Source organism: Zea mays, chromosome 6 (assembly GCF_902167145.1).
Source record: "Zea mays cultivar B73 chromosome 6, Zm-B73-REFERENCE-NAM-5.0, whole genome shotgun sequence".
Classification (NCBI taxonomy): Eukaryota; Viridiplantae; Streptophyta; class Magnoliopsida; order Poales; family Poaceae; genus Zea; species Zea mays.
This window is the reverse complement of record NC_050101.1, coordinates 130,852,229-130,869,303: the sequence shown is the minus strand read 5'-3', so window position 1 is coordinate 130,869,303 and position 17,075 is coordinate 130,852,229. Positions and strand designations below refer to the sequence as shown.

At 44.1% G+C, this 17,075-nt stretch overlaps 1 protein-coding gene across 1 annotated transcript; it reads right to left on the bottom strand.

Annotated features, from left to right (window-relative positions):
• Window positions 1-447: 447 nt before the first annotated feature.
• On the bottom strand, window positions 448-2,865 carry LOC100194230 (Adenine nucleotide alpha hydrolase-like superfamily protein). Its single transcript, NM_001359434.1, has 4 exons — window positions 2,474-2,865; window positions 1,215-1,333; window positions 987-1,102; window positions 448-916 (listed from the first exon to the last, which is right to left on the bottom strand). Exons 1-4 carry the CDS (start codon window positions 2,760-2,762, stop codon window positions 637-639), a joined length of 804 nt encoding a protein of 267 aa, NP_001346363.1. The 5' UTR covers window positions 2,763-2,865; the 3' UTR covers window positions 448-636.
• Window positions 2,866-17,075: the final 14,210 nt, after the last annotated feature.

Genomic DNA, 17,075 nt, shown 5'->3' with positions numbered 1-17,075 from the left:
GGCGCGGGCTGTGGGAGCGGCGGCGGGCTGCGGGAGTGGAGAAACCTAGCTCTGTATACTATGTAGTTTTTCTGGTGTGTGTTACTTTCACAGCACCTTTTCCCCTCCATTATACTTCACTACTTTACAAATAGACCTTTACATTTGTTCATAATTACACCAACAACCATCATGCGCTCACTGAGAACATCCTTCAGCTTGAATAGACCACTTTGCAACGTACCGATGCAACACAAACGACAATGATTGTTTTTAACATTGTTTCCAGTTATATGCACACTCGGGACATAGTTTACGAGCATAATGCCTATCGTCTGTTCCTAGTGAAGGATGGACGGGAGAAGTCAGAGATTGAAGAAATAGAAGATATGAAGAAGACTCAATCCAACTTTATTGGAGTGCCAAAACATCTCAAGTTTGACTTCTAACAACAACAACAACAAAACTGAAAAAAATGCTAAAGTGTTTCCGCACATACATGAAAATCTCATTTGTCTACACAAGAAACCAAGAACTTCGTGTAACAAAAACATTAGTAAAAATGTTGATCACAAAATTACGATGCCCAATCACGATGCATACAAATGTGCTAGCTCTGAGAAGGTAAATTAATGAAGCAGGAATGTGGGCACAAATTCATAGCGAGAAACATCTCAGGAACTTTGTGATTTTCCTTCTTTCTCTGTCTTTCCTGTCACCGTTTGCAGCTGTTGTATCATGATTCGGCGTAGACGACGGTGGTGTCGGGTTGTTGGATCTGCTGCTGCTGCTGTTGTTGTTAACAGGGGAAGGTGACAGCGGTGGCGTTGGGTCAGCAGTCGTCACCTCTTTGCCGTCGCAGATGATCTTGACTTCGCAGTAGAGAGGTGCGCCCTTGTGTACCTGTCCTGCTATCGTGGTTCCTTTCTTCAGCTTCCTGCATGTGTCCATTTTGAAAGCCAGTTTCGTGTGTTCTGTTTACTTGAAAGCCAGCTGGTAGACCTTACCGCACATTTGACTTTGAGACGCCTAGTACCAGTTGACTTATGCGAAGAACAGGAACAAGCTCGATGATCGCGTTAGCAATCTGATCACTTTCGATGAGGTAGACGTCAACGGTAACCTGCGTATGGGAAGAGAACAGGAACAAGTTCGAGTGTTGAGTTTTTTCTCTTCTTCTTCTCCAACTCAAAGCAAGAGCTTGAGAAACAAGAACTGGTCCGGCTGCTGCTTACCTGAATCTCGCGGCACTGGTCCAAGAATTTCTGCAGCATGTCTCGCCTCTTCGATCTCTCTTGGTTCAGGTACGTTTCGATCTGCTCCGGGCTTGCTTGGCTCTTAGGCATCATTCCTACTATTTCAGAAACCGAGACGACGGTGTCAGGTTCGTTAATACGGATTTATTACCTTTTAGGCTTGTTCGGTTAATCCAGTTACCCATGAATTTGATGAAATTGGAAAAAATTAAGAATAAATTTGACTTGGTTGGGATTTAAACTCACACAATCTCACTCAATCCATATGGATTGAGAGCTAACCGAACAAACCCTTAAACTGAATGTTGCTTAAATATATATAGTCAGACGCAGCATATGGGCAGTAAGTAACACATTCAGAAACCTGCTTTTTTTTTTCTTTGGCATTCCAGTATTCCTGTACGCTGTATATATATGGTCCACGAATCTCGTTGGCACTCGCTGTCAGGATCTCAAATAATGAATGCATATTATCTTTATTCCGAGTGCTTCACCCAGGTGAGGTGAGGTCTGATGGAACCGCCCACAGGACAGGACTCTGATTAAAACCCAAGTGTTTCGATGGAAACAGCTTGATTAGAAGTAGAACCCAATAATTTCACGGGATGATCAAACAGATCCCATTATTACTACTGGTTTGCCAAAGAAAACATAGAAAGAAAAATACTCCTACAATTAGGAGCCACAGGACCTACCTAACACCATGCTGATATGATGTGTGGCTTTGTTCGCGTCTCCGACGACTCCTAGGCTAGCTAGGCTACGAGGTCAGCATCAACGGCTTGGAATTTTGCTGTTGCAGATCTGCGACGGGGCTAAACCCAATGTAATTTACAAAAGCCTCCATGAAGAAAATTCCGGCTTTAATTTGTGAGGACGACACCTTTGAAAGTTTCAACCACGCGAGCAAAAAAAAAAACTAGTCCGGACGTGAGGCCACATCTTTTATCGCTTGGAAACAAGGCTTCGTTTGCAAATTACAGCGTTAGTTGTTTCGATGTTGAGGTTGGGCTTGAGGAAACATTGGGCTAGAATTTCGGATCGAGGAAGCAGTTTGATCTGGATCCCCAGTCAGGGAACACTACTGATCAGTACACGCAACAATCTGAATTATTCTAGTGATGAAGTTATAATCATCAATCGTAAATCAGTAGTACGACATGTTATTTAGTAGAAGAAACGAAGATGATGAGGCAGAAGCAGAAGAGGGGAGAGAGACCAAGCAGTAGTAGGCTCACATGGGGTGGGTATGCTGGTGACGACGGGGAAGACGTGGACGAGGTAGACGAAGCTGCGCGGCTTGGCGAGGCGGCGCAGCGCCCAGGACAGAGCCGCCATGCTGGAGCCGCCGCTGCCGACCGCCACGTACACGTCGTCGGCGACCGGGACGCTCCGCGGCGGTCTTCCGTCATCCGGCTCCAGCTCCTCTATCTCCCACGTGCTGCTGCCGCCGCCGCCAACACCGTTGGTGTGGCTCGGCAGGCTACCGGCGTCCTGGTCGACGCCACCGCCACCGGCCTCTGCCATGCACGCGCGCGCGCCTTGGATTAACCCGGCCGCCGGGCCCTGGCCAGGTGAGGACGTGAGGTAGAGGGATGTGAAGACGATCGAGCAGGAGCAGGAGTCGTCGTCTGGCGCGTGGTGCCGGTGTGTGTACGGCCGTGCTGGACGAAGATATATATATTTGGTCGTCTGGGGCTCTGGGCTGGGATGTTATTCTTGTGATATTTTCGAGGTATATACTGTTGTTCTTGTTCGGTCGCTGGGTCCTGCAGCTAGCAAAGGTTTGTACACAAATTCTGCTGGCTGCGCTGGTAATGTGTTCATCTGTGAAATGGTAATCTGATCCTACTGATATTATGATGAGCAACTTCAAAAGAACACTAAAAATTTATTTCCTAAAGCGTTTTATTGAGGTTGTTGTTAAAAAATTCCTAAAAAAACTGAACCTACAACAGACTGCTCATAAACAATCCCTAAGACTACCTTCAGCAACAATCCCTAAGACTACCTTCAGCAGCTTACTCATACTCATATTCAAACAAACTCTGCGAACAGTACACTCTATAGTGCAGATCATACTTTTGAAACAACTAGTATCCGATCTTTACTAGCAAGGCCAGCTTGCCTAGGCACAAGCACAACACACTTGTAACAGATTGGGCGATTGTCCTCCATCTCCACCGTACCAAAAGATGTCCTCGCTCATGCAGTTGATGACTGGTACAAAGAAATGGATGGTTTATTAGTTCTGACGCTGGGGCACGTAGAATATATATATAGGAACATCGCCCATTGTGTTAAGAATAGTAATAGTAATGCATGCACATATATATATTTACACATAGATGATGATGATTGATTGATTGTGCAAGGCGTGGACCGGGAGTGGAATATGCTCGCGGATCAGGCTGTGGCATGGCACCACACGGCATCGTTGAACCGTTCGCCGGACACCTCGCCGAGGCAGCCTGCGTAGCATACCTGGGCTGTATTCTTAGCCAACGCACCAATGGGCTGTGTTGTGTTTCTGGATGAGGCCCTGGCGGGACCTACTTCTTGTTTGTTCGGGGTCGGTACAGGCCCAATGGGCTCTGAGGAGTGGGCTTGTTCTATACGCGTTGTACTACACAGACCGCTAGCTTTTGGGCCCTCTCCAGCCTCCTATGTGCCCGCCCTTGGGACAGACTTGCGCGGCATTCTTGTCCTAGCTGCTATATTTATGATAAAAGCCAATTACTAAACCTCTTTATCCTACGTACGTCTAGACCATTACAGTTATCGTTAGCATAAAAAAATGAGCGTCGTTATAGTTAGTAATTCAGAATTTTTACAATGTGGCTTTTGATGTGCTTTGTTACATTAAAAAATACTCAATGACAAAACATGATTTTCACAAAAAAAATTTTGCTCAGTTTTTAGGAATTATTTGATCAACCTAAAAATTCGTACAAGATTCGAAATTGAGCGTTTTTTGTCCTTTTAAGTTGCGATCAAACTAAAATAGCTATGTGGATGTTCTTGACGGATACGGGATCCTCTTATTTTACCTTTCTAATGCTTATTTTTAGGTAAAGTTTATAGCAACTGATTTTAAAGTTTTGAATTTTAAACTTTTTTCTCTTCTCGGCTCGCATGTCAGCCTCTGCGTGTCGCTTCATGTTGTCCTAGGCCCTATAGCGAGGTGTCGGACGCCCCCCCTTCCCTTCCTCTCTTCTAGTTGGCCACCCATGGTGGTGCTCACCACCCGTGCGGATACTATGACACCGGTCACAGTGAATTCACGCTCGTGCTCGTGTTCTCGCTTCTCCTCACATATATAACGCTTCATCGGTCCCTACATCCCTACTCCTAACCATATTTGCTGCAACTCGCCATTGCCACCATTAATTGGAGCTTTACGTCGTCTGCTATGATTCAACCTTCTCACCGCTCCTCCCTCCAATCTGCCAGACTGCCACTTTCTAAGCTTCCTCTTTGAAAGGGAAATAGGGTTAACATTTTTCTACAATTAATTTTGGTGGTTAAATGTCCAACACAAACATATGGACTAACTAGTTTGCTCTAGAATACATGTTTTACAGGTGCATAAGGTTCAATACAAACCAATAAATATTCAAGTTAGGGACCCAATTCAAAAAGAGCAAAAAGGACTTGAGTGTGCTGTGGACAGGCGCACCGGACTGTCCGGTGTGCCACCAGACAGTGTCCGGTGCACCATGTCCTTACGAAGATGAACCAGCCACTCTCGGAAAACTGAGCCACGCAACGCTATAATTCACCGGGCTGTCCGGTGTGCCACTGGATTGTCCGGTGTGCCAGCAGAGCAACGGCTACTCACTCCAACGGTCGACTGCAAAAGCCGCTGACAGTAACAGTGAAGAACAGTGCGTGCAAAGTCAGAGCCGCAGAGTCAAAGGCACACCGGACAGTGTCTGATGTGGCACCGGATTGTCCGGTGCCGCAAGGAGACAAAGCCCCAACGGTCGACTTCGCTCTGAACCCTAACGATTGGGTGATGTGGCGACGCAACGGACAGTGAACAGGGCATGTCCGGTGGGGCACCGGGCTGTCCGGTGCGCCTATCGCCAGCAACCTCCCCAACGGCTACTTTGGTGGTTGAGGGCTATAAATACCCCCAACCACCACAACTCCAAGCATCCAAGATTTATGAATATCACATTCAATACAAGAGCTCTAGCATTCACTCCTAGACACAATTCAAAAGATCAAAGCCTCTCCAAGTTTCAAATTCATCTCAAATACTTAGTGACTTGTGAGAGAGTGATTTCGTGTTCTTTTGAGCTTTTGCCTCTTGGATTGCCTTTCTTCTTTCTCATTCTTGTTCTCAAGTGACGTGTAATCAAAGCAAGAGATACCAAGTGTGTGGTGGTTCTTGTGGGGTCTTAGTGACCCGATTGATTAAGGGAAAGGCTCACTCGGTCTACGTGGCCGTTTGACAGAGGGAAAGGGTTGGAATAGACCCAGTCTTTGTGACCTCCTCAACGGGGACTAGGTTCCTTAGAACCGAACCTCGGTAAAACAAATCATCGTGTTCATTCGCTTAATTTCCATTTGATTTGTTTTCCCTCTCTCCCGGACTTGATTTAAGTTCTAATGCTAACCCCGACTTGTAGTGTGTGTTTAAAGTTGTAAATTTTAGATTACGCCTAATCACCCCCCCTCTAGGCGACTTTCACTCTTGACTTCCTCTATAATTCCTCCTCATCTCATGTCCCCTTCCCTCGTCATAACAAGCCGCCATCATAACCCCTTCTGCTACTGCATTCCTCTCCGTCACCAAATGTCTGGCGGACTTCCTCCATTCGATTTGTTGCTTCGTTGAGCTTTTTTTGAAGCTACTCATGATTGTGCCCCTCTTCCCTACTCCTTTGCGCCTCTCACTCACCGGCAGTCTCTCGTCGCCGTTGTGGATGGTGCCACGTACTTGTGCACACTCCTGTCTTGTTTTGACCCAACTCATCCATTGACCAATGTTAGGTTGATAGTGTGGTACACCCGGTTTTGGAAGGCAAACCGAATGCGAACCATGTACGTACCAGTATCAGAAATTCCCATACACAACGATTACATAACTGAACATCATCGCACAGTGCTCAAATAATAACATAATTAAAGAAGTAGTACTTTATTGCATCATGATGTTATAGACATCCACATAGTAATTAACTTAAACTGTAATCAAAGTGCTAAGGCGAAACACAATAAAGATAAGGCCTTCATAGGCCTTCATCGAAGTCCTAAAACTCCTGAAAGTCCACCGCATGGCCTTCATCTTCTCCTGAGTAGGCGTTGCAATGGGGACAACCTGGTGTTTGGTGTTTAAGCAACGGTGAGTACACATCAACGTACTCAGCAAATATCCCATTTGGCTAAAGTGGACTAGTTGTATGTGGGGTGAAGCTCAAAACAGTTGTTTTAGTACGTCAGTATTCATTATTAGTAGAAGCCAAATTTTAGCAAAAATCTCAAGTTATTATCCCAAAAGGTACTCCCTTAAAGAGGAAATACAAGAACCCATAGTTATAATCATAAACATTAAACCATCATCGTAGAGGTATCCAGAATATCTCTAATCAAATGAGCTCCCAAGGCTGCTCATAACCGTGAGCACGACTGATATATCAGTTTCTAACCCTCTGTAGAGGTCGCACACTTTACCCACGAGTTGTGATCCCTTTTTGCCTCGGGTTGTACATACCCTTAAACACTCCTAGGGTGAGTCAGCAAGGTTTCACTACGTATCTTTTACAAAGATTCTCTAGAGGTCAAAACCGCCCATTAGGTTTCTCTAGTTTGATAAACATAGTACCTCTCCCCTCAAGAGGGGTGACTAACAAAAGCAAAATCAAAGAACCTCGGCACCCAGTCTCGGTAGAGCAAGCATTGTGCACGGACCCCATTGATGGCACGACGACAAAGCAGACTACACCTTAAGTTCATCTAATTAATCAGCTAAGGGTATCCCATACCACCGTCATGGTTGTACTGTTTTCCCGAGTGGTCATCCAACGAACAGGTCCTTACGGAGAGGTACTCGAGAAATAGCCCGAGTCCCTTTTAGTGCCACAAGTTCATCATCATATCCAGAATAACATCATCGTATCATAAAGTATTCTCATCATGTTCATTGATTAAAGTAAAGCACTAGCATGGTATTAATCATAGCTCAACCCAAAAAGGTATTTGAAGGACATGATAACAGAGAACTGGTCAAACCCTTAGGTTGATCATGATATGTGGGAGAGTAAATTATGAAGTAAGTAGGACATAATGGGTTAGAGGACACTTGGCTTCACCAAGTTGCTTCTCAGGGACTTCTCCTATAACTCCCTCGGGAATCACGGATTGCTCATTGTCTACGCAAAGCAATCATTCATTCGACACACTTGGGGAATAACAAATGAACAATACACCAAACACATACAACAGAGTGAACACATGTTCAATAGAAAGGTAAAGACAATAAGGTGTTTCCTAAGTTTGGGGTAGGTCACTATGCCAAGTGGTTTATTATTCTCTAACCAAGTCTATCTTGTTATAACACTTGTTCCAATATAGTTAGTTCAGGGATGGGATTACTCATTAGGTAGTGTTAGGTCTATAAACTTAAGTATTTGAACATTTATTAGAGGTTCCTACCTTCCTTTTTGTTTCTATTAAGGTTCCAATAGCATCAACTCTAAACTAGAGATCAACTATAAATTAGGATATGAAAAAAGTAGGTGAACATTATTTTAACAGATAGACAAAAACATGATGAACATTTTGGAATTTGAAGACCAAATTTTGAGTTCATATGACAAAATTATGAAATTTACAAGTTTTGGAATTTAAAAGTCAATTTTAAATATATTTCCCAATTAAATAAAAGTCTAAGGGCCTCTCTGTAAAGTTCCAGGGGCGAGGGTGAAAGAAAAGAGGACGGTAGGTTGATTTCCAAGAACCCGGGGGGGCCCTTTAGTTAAAAACGCGGATGAAGGGGTATCGGGATCCCTCGACCATTAGATCTCGGGTCCACGACCGAGATTAGAATCGACGGGGGCGAGCGCACGAGCGCGGAGCGCGCGTGCAACCGATAGGTGGGAGCTAAGGATCGGTGGCTCGGGTGCTGGCGCGGGTTTATTTCTGTATGTGGCTGCCTCTCATTCTGCAGTTATTGCAGCACTGGTCCAATAAAAGCTGGATGGGCAGACGAAGAGACAAGTCCGAGTTTACTTCGTCTCTGAAGTCTTAAGTCCGTCAAAAAGAAATTACATAGAATTGGAGAAGGTCCTATATCCCGTGTTGATGGTCTCCGGGAAGATTCGACATTATTTTCAATCCTATCACATAATAGTACCTTCGTCCTAACCCTTGAAAGACATCATAAGAAATAGAGAAGCCACAGGAAGGGTTGGCAAATGGGCCGCAGAGCTGAATGAATTCACTATTGACTTTGTCCACCGATCTTTGATTTAGTCTCAAGCACTAGTACAGTTCATTGCTGATTGGACGCCGGGGGCTCATGAAGGACACTTGATAAACGATGAAGCTTGGACAGTGTTCTGTGATGACTCATGGAGAACCTTCAGCGCAGGTGCAACAACTGTTTTGATTTCACCATCAAAAATAAGAACTTGCTATGCGACCAGGCTAGAATTCAAGTGCACAAACAACATTGCAGAATACGAAGCAGTGCTATTAGGGCTTCGGAAAGTTAAAGCCATGGGAATAAGAAGAGTAGTACTTAAATCTGACTCCCAAGTAATTATAGGTCATGTTGACAAAAGCAGCAAGGTAAAGGACCCAAAACTTGAAAAATATCTTGACACAGTCCGAAGGATGGAAGTCCCCTTTGAAGGATTTCCAGTAAAAAATATCCCAAGAGGGGATGATGAACAAGCAAACTTGTTAGCTAAATCAGCAGCACAGGGGCTCCTGCTCCCCCCAAAAGTGTTCTTCGAAACTCTCAAAGAACCTTTGGTTGAGCTAATGGAAAGGGTTGTACTCACAATATCGTTTCTCCATAGCAAAGATTGGAGAACATAAATTGTATCCTTTCTTCAGGGCAATTACCCTTCGGATGATGAGGTTTACATAAAAAGGATGCAGGTCAGAACAAGAGTATATATGATCATAGAAGTGGAATTGTTTAAACAAGGGGTCTGCTCCCCATTGCTGAAATGTTTATCTAGAGCTGAAGGTCAAGAGTTGATGAAGGAAATACACTCAGGAATATGTGGAGCTTATATTGGATCTAGGTCACTCCTAGGCAAGGTCTTTAGACAAGGTTTCTTCTGGCTGAAGGCTGCTTCGGATGCAGTATACCTAGTGCAGAAATGTGAAAATTGCCAAAAGTGTGTCAGGGACCAAAAGCAACCTTTATCTCTAACACAACTAATTCAGCCCACTTGGCCATTGCAGAGATGGGGACTAGATTTCCTAGTACCACTACCACCAGCCCAAGGGAATCTGAGATACGTTGTAGTAGCAATGGAGTATTTCTCAAAATGGATCAAAGCTAAACCACTAGCTACAATAACTTCAGCTACAGTCCAAAAGTTTTTCTAGAAAAATATTATCTGCTGATTTGGGTGCCAAAGGCCATCACAGTTGATAATGGAGCACAGTTTGACTCTGAAGCATTTAAAACCTTATGTGATTAGATTGGAACAAAGATACATTTCGCATCGGTAAGACACCCAGAGTCCAACGACTTAGTAGAGAGAGCGAATGGAACCATTATCACAGAAATAATGAGGTCAACCTTTAATCTGCCGAAGGAAAAGTGGCCAAATGAATTAGTGAAGGTGGTGTGGAATCACAATACTGTGGTTTCAAGATCAATGGGTTTCACTCCGTTTAAACTTCTGTTTGGCGATGAAGTAATAACTCCGGAAGAGACGAAGGCAGGATCAATAAGGACTCTAGCTTCGGCAGAGGATGAAGATACTTGGAAAGTGTCAAAAGACTCTATAGAAGGGGTTAGACTTCAGGCAATAGATCATATTAATAAATACCAAGCCGAAACAGCAAAGCGGCGAGACAGAAAAGTTAGATTAAAGAACATTGAGCTAGGACATTTGGTACTTCAAAGAATAGCTAACCCAGAAACTATGGGGAAGCTACAACTCAAGTGGGAGGGCCCCTTCTTGGTAGCATCTTCATCAAGACATGAATCTTATAGGCTAAGAAACATGGAAGGAAATGACATTCCAAGATCCTGAAATGCAGATGAGCTTCGAAGATACTATGTATAGCGACTAACAACCATGTATTTTTTTCTTTTCCTATGGTTCCCTTTTTTCCTTTCAAGAGGGGAGGAAGGTTTTTAATGGGGCCATAGGTTATAATTTTCAATTTCTTTTCACATCCCTAATCAATACAAGGGCAAATCTCCCCCATATGTAAAATGTAAAGATCTGAGATTACACCATGGAGTGTAAAAATATGAAGAAGCTCCAAAGTCGTTCGTACGGGGATGTAGAGCTAAGATACCACCTAATAAACGTGAAGAAGCTCCAAAGTCGTTCCTAAGGGGATGAAGAGCTAAGCTCCAAAGTCGTTCCTACGGGGATGCAGAGCAAAAATACCACCTAGTAAAGGTGAAGAGACTCCAAAGTAGTTCCTAAGGGGATGCAGAGTCTGGGTGTGTAAATTTTCTCACCTTCGACATACATTTGCATAAAACATAACATCATACTTTGCATTCATACAAGCATTCATTAGACATTTTTAGCTTCATCGCATGAGAAACTAACGGGAAGTTTAAAATGCTTCATTATGAACGAAAAGAAGGGAAGGTGTTTTTCACCTTCGGCTCAAAAACAATAATATGGTTTCGTCCACAGCAAAGCAAGCGACAACATAGGAAGGTAAAATTGCAAGGTAATAGTACACATTTACATGGAAGGTTTCCATTACGTTGGGTTTTCCATCTACTTATGTTTTTACACAAAAATTACAAGAATGCTTTCAGGACTTCTGTTGAGAGCACCTAGAGGGGGGGTGAATAGGTGATCCTGTAAAATTCAACACTAAATAGCCACAAAACTTAGTTATAGGAGTGTTAGTGCGACTAAGTAGTTGAGAAGCGAGTTCTTGTGGACAAAGCAATCACAGAGAGATCAACACAAGACACGCGATTTTTATCCCATGGTTTGGCCAAGTAACACTTGCCTACTTCCACGTTGTGGCATCCCAATGGACGAGGGTTGCACTCAACCCCTTTCAAGTGATCCGATGATCAACTTGAATACCGCGGTTTTTCCTTTATATGATTATTCCCGTTTGCGAGGAATCTCCACAAGATTGGAGTCTCTCGCCCTTACAACAAAGATCACAATGAAAGCACGAAGTAAGGTTGGGATGAGCAACGCACACAAGACACAAATCGCAGCCCACCCACGCACACAAGAGAAGACTTAAGCTCAAATGACAACACAGGGAGTCCTACACTCGAATAGAGCTCAAATCTCTAACACAATGAAACGAATGCGCGGGAACAGAGTCTGGATGCTTTAGGATGCTGAGTGAATGCTTGTGTAGCTCCTCCATGTGCCTAGAGGTCCCTTTTATAGCCCCAAGGCAGCTAGGAGCCATTGGAGACCAATCAAGGAAGGCCAAACTTGCCTTCCTCGGGTGGTGCACCGGACAGTCCGGTGCACCACCGAACAGCTACTGTAGCCTATCCGGTGCCGATCTCCTTCCTTTTCTGGCACAGACGACCGTTGCAGCTCCGGGCCAGTTGGCGCGCCGGACACTGTCCGGTGCACACCAGACAGTCTGGTGCCCGCTGTCGACCGTTGGAGCTGCCATGCGTCGCCCGCGGATTGCGCGGCCGACCGTTGGCGCAGACGACCGTTGGCTCACCAGACAGTCCGGTGCACCACCGGACAGTCCGGTGAATTATAGTCGTACGCCGCCAAACATTTCCCGAGAGTGGCCAGTTCACCAGAAACCAGCCTGCACCACCGGACACTGTCCGGTGCACCACCGGACAGTCCGATGTGCCAGGCTGAGCTGGACTTTGGCTGCACACAGCCAAGTCTTTTGCATTTCTTTCTTTTCCTGTTTCTAGCACTTAGACAGAATATGTTAGTACCCAAAACAATGTACTAAGTCTAGAACCGTACCTTGTTACATGATTTGCACTTTTTGCTAGTTTGGCACATAATAACTCACTCACTATGTGTTGGACACTTAATCACCAAAACATTATAGAAATGGCCCAAGGGCACATTTCCCTTTCAATCTCCCCCTTTTGGTGATTTATGCCAACACATCAAAAAGCAATACAAAACATGCAACATAGATTCAAATTTGAAGACCAAATTGTTTTAGCTATAATTTGGCATATTTGGATAATTCTTTGCCACCACTTGGTTTGTTTTTGCAAATCAAATTCATTTTCCTATCTCTAATTCAAACTCACTTGTTTGGGCACGAAGAGAGATATTCCAAGAGAAAAATTGACCAAGTGCCAAAAACTCCCCCTTTTCCCATAATCAAAATTCTCCCCCATAAGAGACCAAATCTTGCAATAAGAGTATTTTGGACAAATCAAAAGTTCTAACTCTATTGTTTTCAAAATTCACAAGTGGTAGCTGATCCATTTGCTTTGGCCTTAATTTCTCCCCCTTTGGCATTAAGCACCAAAATAGGATCATTTTTGGCCCTTTAACCCTATTGCCTCACCAAAAATGTCAATTAAGAGCAAAAAGACAATAAGAGCATAAGTATGAACTTGGAGGTAAATACATCAATACTGGAGTGCAGTGGAAGTCTTTGCAATGTCCAAGTCCACATTTCCCTTTCAATGCACCTTTGAGACTACATCAAGTATACTCAAGCAAATAGATTAGTCTCAAAGGGTCAAGTTGTAGCACATCTCCCCCTAAATATGTGCATCATTCACACATGGACTTGTGAGGTCCAGGGATCCCTTGCATAACTTGAGCACCATAAATAAGCAACAAAACATGTAAATGCTCAAAGTAACATGATCAAAGGCATAAAACACATGTATGCTATAGATCAATCCAAGTTACGCGAATCTAAGACATTTAGCTCACTACGCAACCTGCAAAAGGTTTTCTCATCTAATGGCTTGGTAAAGATATCGGCTAGCTGGTTCTCGGTGCTAATGTGGTACACCTTGATATCTCCCTTTTGCTGGTGATTCCTCAGAAAGTGATGCCGGATGTCTATGTGCTTAGTGCGGCTGTGTTCAACAGGATTATCCGCCACGCGGATTGCACTCTTATTGTCACATAGGAGTGGGACTTTGCTTAGATTGTAGCCAAAGTCCCGGAGGGTTTGCCTCATCCAAAGTAGTTGCACGCAACACTGTCCTGCGGCAACATACTCGGCCTCAGCGGTGGATAGGGCAACGGAGGTTTGTTTCTTTGAGCTCTAAGACACCAGGGACCTTCCTAGGAATTGGCACATCCCTAATGTACTCTTCCTATCAACCTTGCATCCAGCATAATCGGAGTCTAAATATCCAATCAAGTCAAAGGTAGACCCCTTTGGATACCAGATCCCGAAGCAATGCCTAGAAACTAAATATCTAAGAATCTGCTTATCGGCCACAAGGTGACATTCCCTTGGATCGGATTGATATCTAGCACACATGCATACGCTAAGCATAATATCCAGTATACTAGCACATAAATAAAGTAATGACCCTATCATAGACCGGTATGCCTTTTGATCAACGGACTTACCTCCTTTGTTGAGGTCGACATGCCCGTCGATTCCCATTGGTGTCTTCGTGGGCTTGGCGTCCTTCATCCCAAACCGCTTGAGAAGATCTTGAGTGTACTTCGTTTGGGAGATGAAGGTGTCGTCCTTGAGTTGCTTCACTTGGAACCCAAGGAAGTAGTTCAACTCGCCCATCATCGACATCTCAAATTTTTGAGTCATCACCCTGCTAAACTCCTCACAAGACTTTTGGTTAGTAGAACCAAATATTATGTCATCGACATAAATTTGGCACACAAAGATCACCATCACAAGTCATAGTGAAAGAGTGGGATCAGCTTTCCCAACCTTGAAAGCATTAGCAATTAAGAAATCTCTAAGGCATTCATACCATGTTGTTGGGGCTTGCTTAAGTCCATAGAGCGCCTTAGAGAGTTTGAACACATGGTCGGGATACCTGTCATCCTCAAAGCCAGGGGTTGTTCCACATACACCTCCTCCTTGATTGGCTCGTTGAGGAAAGCGCTCTTTACATCCATTTGAAACAACCTGAAAGAGTGGTGAGCGACATAGGCTAATAATATTCTAATAGACTCTAGCCTAGCCACAGGAGCAAAAGTCTCCTCGAAATCCAAACATGCGACTTGGGCATACCCTTTTGCCACAAGTCGAGCCTTGTTTCTTGTCACCACCCCGTGCTCGTCTTGCTTGTTGCGGAACACCCACTTGGTTCCCACAATATTTTGCTTTGGTCGTGGCACCAGGCTCCAAACTTCATTCCTCTTGAAGTTGTTGAGCTCTTCCTGCATGGCTAACACCTAGTCCGGATCCTGCAAGGCCTCTTCTACCCTGAAAGGATCAATAGAAGAGACAAACGAGTAATGCTCACAAAAATTAGCTAAACGTGAGCGAGTTGTTACTCCCTTGCTTATGTCACCCAGAATCTGATCGACAGGGTGATTTCTTTGGATCGTCGCTCGGACTTGAGTTGGAGGGGCCAGTGGTGCTTCTTCCTCCATAACTTGTTCTTCTTGTGCTCCCCCTTGATCACGCGCCTCTTCTTGAGGAACCTGTCCATCATCTTGAGTTGGGGGATGCACCATTATAGAGGAAGATTGTTGATCTTGCTCCTGATGTTCTTGTGGTTGCACCTCTCCTATCGCCATTATGCGCATTGCGGCCGTCGGAACATCATCTTCATCTATGTCATCAAGATCAACTTGCTCTCTTGGAGAGCCATTAGTCTCATCAAATACAACATCGCTAGAGACTTCAACCAAACCTGATGATTTGTTGAAGACCCTATACGCCTTTGTATTTGAGTCATACCCTAGTAAAAACCCTTCTACAGCTTTGGGAGCAAATTTAGAATGTCTACCTTTCTTCACCAAAATGTAGCATTTGCTCCCAAATACACGAAAGTAAGAGACATTGGGTTTATTACCGGTAAGAAGTTCATATGAGGTCTTCTTGAGGAGGCGATGCAGATAGAGCCGGTTTATGGCGTGGCAAGCTGTGTTCACAGCTTTCGACCAGAACCGCTCGGGCGTCTTGAACTCTCCAAGCATCATCCTTGCCATGTCGATAAGTGTCCTATTCTTCCTCTCTACCACACCATTTTGTTGTGGTGTGTAGGGAGTGGAGAACTCGTGCTTGATGCCTTCCTCCTCAAGATACTCCTCAACCTGTAGGTTCTTGAACTCGGACCCATTGTCGCTCATTATCTTTTTCACCTTTAGCTTAAATTCGTTTTGAGCCCTCTTTAGAAAGCGCTTTAGGATCCCTTGGGTTTCTGATTTATCCTGCAAAAAGAACACCCAAGTGAAGCGGGAAAAGTCATCAACAATTACAAGACCATACTTACTTCCCCCGATGCTAAGGTAGGCGACAGGTCCAAAGAGGTCCATATGAAGAAGCTCCAGTGGTCTTGATGTTGTCATCACATTCTTGCTGTGATGAGTGCTTCTCACTTGTTTCCCTGCTTGACAAGCTGCACAAGGTCTATCTTTCTCGAAGCAAACATTGGTTAGTCCTAACACATGTTCTCCCTTTAGAAGTTTATGAAGGTTCTTCATCCCAACATGTGCTAGACGGCGATGCCACAGCCAGCCCATACTAGTCTTAGCTATTAAGCATGCATCTAGATCGGCCTCCTCTTTTGAAAAATCAACTAAGTAGAGTTTGTCGTCTAATACACCCTTAAAAGCTAATGAACCATCACTCCTTCTAAAGACAGATACATCTATATTGGTAAATAGACAATTATAACCCATGTTACATAATTGACTCACAGACAATAAGTTGTACCCGAGCGATTCAACTAAGAACACATTTGAGATAGAATGCTCGGATGTAATGGCTATCTTCCCCAATCCTTTAACCTTGCCTTGGTTCCCATCCCCAAAGACGATCGAATCCTGGGAATCCTTATTCTTGGTGTAGGAGGTGAACATCTTCTTCTCCCTCGTCATGTGGTTTGTGCATCCGCTGTCGATAATCCAGCTTGAGCCCCCGGATGCATAAACCTGCAAGGCAATTTAAGCTTGGGTTTTAGGTACCCAACTCTTGTTGGGTCCTACAAGGTTAGTTACAATAGCCTTTGGAACCCAAATACAAGTCTTGTCTCCCTTGCATTTGGATCCCAACTTTCTAGCAACTACTTTTTCATTCTTACATAAAAGCGCAAAAGAAGTATTGCAAGCATGGTAAATAGTAGAAGGTTCATTACACATTCTTCTAGCCACATGAGGCACAACATTACTTCTCCTAGGCCTACTTCTACCATGCACAAAAGTAGAGCTAGAGGCAAACATAGCATGTGAATCAAAAGCATCATGATCATAACCCTTATTATAATTGGAATGACTAGCAAATTTCCTATTATAAATGAAAGCATGATTCTTTTGATTACTACTAGCCATAGGGGCCTTCCCTTTCTCCTTGTTGGGAATGGGAGTCCTTTGGCTTGTTAAGTTCTTGGCTTCCTTTCGGAAACCAAGCCCATCCTTAATTGAGGGGTGTCTACCAACGGTGTAGGCATCCCTAGCAAATTTTAATTGATCAAAATTAATTTTGCAAGTCTTAAGTTGAGCATTAAGACTTGCCACCTCATCATTTAATTTGGTGATAGAA

Excerpts from the sequence above, each read along its gene's own strand:
- LOC100194230 (NM_001359434.1), bottom strand. The coding sequence starts at position 2,762 with ATGGCAGAGGCCGGTGGCGGTGGCGTCGACCAGGACGCCGGTAGCCTG. Across the intron at positions 1,103-1,214 it reads ACCAGTGCCGCGAGATTCAG|GTTACCGTTGACGTCTACCT; the intron begins GTAAGCAGCAGC and ends TCCCATACGCAG. Across the intron at positions 917-986 it reads GTCTCAAAGTCAAATGTGCG|GAAGCTGAAGAAAGGAACCA; the intron begins GTAAGGTCTACC and ends GGACACATGCAG.